Below are 2,694 nucleotides of genomic sequence, written 5' to 3'. Positions count from 1 at the left end.
TCATTGTTCGTATCGCCTGGCAGAGTTAGCGAGAGACAAAGGGAACGTGGAAAGGGAAAAAAGTTAAACTCGACTTTCAGCCTCCATTTCTCCATCGTTCGCGTTCATTAAGCATTCACTTAGACAGCATTTCTGGTGTCCGTGTGTGGATTTTATTTCGCAAAACTTTGTGATGGGTGGATTGTTAAACTATTGAAAACATTCAAAATATAATTTCATTTGGTTTTGAAGATTCATTGTGAAACTCAAACTGGAAAATTTTAGACTCATTTCTTCAGTAAGATACGTTGTCAAGAGGCATCAGTAAATATCTATATAAATTCTTACACCAGTTTTCAACCAAATAGTAAAAGAAGAAAAAAAAAAGATTTTTCGAACTACATCCCCAAGATAACGATGGCCAGGCAAAATTTTCCATGCTCTCAGGACTCTTAAGGACCGGGGTCGGGCGTAGAAAATTAAAATTTTCTGAAAAAAATAAGATTTCATCAACGGTGGTATAATTCGTATCCCTGCAAACAAACGGTATGCAACATTTCAACTTTCTCCACTTCACTTGTCCAGGATGAGATACTTAAACTTGGTCTCAACTGCCACTTTATATCTCACCCCAAACCCACGTATAAGAGGCTAGAGGCTGAACTGTGATCAACTCCATCCTCCTTCCTCAGTCATCAAGGGAAAAGGTGCCCTCCATGTAACGGATGCTCTCCGGCCCGTTTTGCTGGCTGAGGCACTCATGGACCATTAACAGTACATTAGAGGTTTTGTTTTCAGGACCATGAGAACTGATGCCGAAAAGCACAGAGATGAAGCTTATGTTACTTTCCGAATAGCTGACAAGGTTGCAGCCTTTGTATTTATTGACACCAGGGACTATCAGGAGAAGCTAGACACCATCTTGACTTATTCCTCTTCTCCACCATTATTCCTACATTAAGGACTCCATAGCCAAATGCACCCTCTCCAATGCCGTCTATGAAAGGCATCCTCTTCCACCAAACTTATCGTTGCTATATCATCCTTCACCTGATCACACCATCTAATTTCCTGCATCTCTCTTGCTCCTTCTCAGTCGTGCCATTCTTATCATGTCTGTAATCTTCACTATATCGGCCATTATTCTTATTTCATGATTTTCCAATCTTTCAAGCAGTGATATTCCCATAACCCACTTCGGCAGTCTCATCTCTGCTCTCTCAAGCTTCCTCTTTTTGTCTTGAAGCCTTTTTCTGATCCATATAATAAAACTGCCCTGTTATCATACTATAGATCTTGGTTTTTACCTGGATTGACATTTTCCTATGACACACCACTCCTGCTACCTCCCTCCCCTTTCCTCATGTTGCTTTTATAATATTATCAATTTTAGCCTCATATCCTCCCTCCTGCTTTATATTAGATCCAAAGAATACAAATTGTGCTAATTTTGTTTTTCAAATGTGCCTCTACTTTTGTGTATGGCTATCCTGTCCAAACCTTCCCTACTGCTCACCATAGCTTCAGTTTTATCCACATATACCCTCAAGTCATCCCTTTCCAAAGTTTCTTGCCACTTTAATGCCGATCTCTGTAATTCTTCCTCAATTTTATTAGTAATCTTCAAGTCATATGTATATAAAAACTCCCAAAACTCACTTAACATATCCAAGACCAACGCAAATAAAAACGAGCTCAATGCTGACCACTGGTGCAATCCAACATGAAATTTAAAGGTTTATGTCTCTCCAACAGCTGTTATTAATTTTGTCCTTCTTCTTCTGTATATCATCTCTACCACTCTAACAAACTTCTCTGGGACTTTCCTCTTCCCCATGCAGCATAACATCACTTCTCTTTTTATCTTATCATAAGCCTTCCCTAAATAAACAAAATCACTGAAGACCTTCTGGTTTTCCTCTAGTCTCTTTACGTATAACTGCCTTACTATAAAGATATCATCCACCGTCCCTCGAAGCCTCTTGAATTTATATTGCTGTTTCCAAATCTTTACAATCTCTCTCAATCTCTCATCTAGTATCTTTTAAAAATTAGAAACCATGCTATGTTAGTTTACTTCTCTTGTAGTAACCAGGTTCCATGATGGGACCTTTCTGCTTAAATGTTGATCTCAATACACTCAGCCCATTTTTCCTGCATTATTTCCTCTACCTGAATTGCGATCGATGAATGTGGCATCCATTCTTCTTCCTCTATAGCTAGTATCTTGATCCTTTCAATTTGAACATCTGACAGGCCTGGGGGTTTTCCATTTTTCATTCTGCTCAATGCCTGCTTTACTCCTATATTCCGTATCTCTATCAATGGCCTCTCAACCCTATCTGCTTCACCCAGCTCCTCTCTTTTATCATTAGTTTTCAATAGTTGTTCATACCTCTCCATTTAATGCAATCATCCCTATGTAATATATTTCCATCACTTTCCCTGATGACTAACCTATGCCCCAAAACCAGTCCTTGCCTTTTCCTCAAGTTTGAAATCTTATGAATATCCCTTATACCTTCCTTTGGTCCTAGATTTTCATTTAACTGCCTTACCGCTCTTCCAATAGCTATACATACTTTTCTCCGAGAATAATATTGCCTCTTCTCTGCACTATTCCTCTAGTGATGTGGCTGTCTTATTTCCCAGTCCATAAATTACTTTATTTTATTTTAACTGATTCTTGAACCTCTTTGTTCCACAACCACTTTT

The 2,694-nt window shown here is 38.8% G+C and overlaps 1 protein-coding gene across 1 annotated transcript; it reads right to left on the bottom strand.

The window, feature by feature from the left end:
- Positions 1-667: 667 nt before the first annotated feature.
- Positions 668-2,382, bottom strand: LOC137647898 (uncharacterized). Its single transcript, XM_068380850.1, has 3 exons — positions 2,152-2,382; positions 1,791-2,020; positions 668-788 (listed from the first exon to the last, which is right to left on the bottom strand). Exons 1-3 carry the CDS (start codon positions 2,380-2,382, stop codon positions 668-670), a joined length of 582 nt encoding a protein of 193 aa, XP_068236951.1.
- Between the last annotated feature and the right edge of the window lie 312 nt (positions 2,383-2,694).

The sequence above is a fragment of the Palaemon carinicauda genome, chromosome 10 (genome assembly GCF_036898095.1).
Source record: "Palaemon carinicauda isolate YSFRI2023 chromosome 10, ASM3689809v2, whole genome shotgun sequence".
Taxonomy (NCBI): domain Eukaryota; kingdom Metazoa; phylum Arthropoda; class Malacostraca; order Decapoda; family Palaemonidae; genus Palaemon; species Palaemon carinicauda.
The sequence above is the reverse complement of the archived record's forward strand: the minus strand, read 5'-3'. Positions and strand labels throughout refer to the sequence as shown.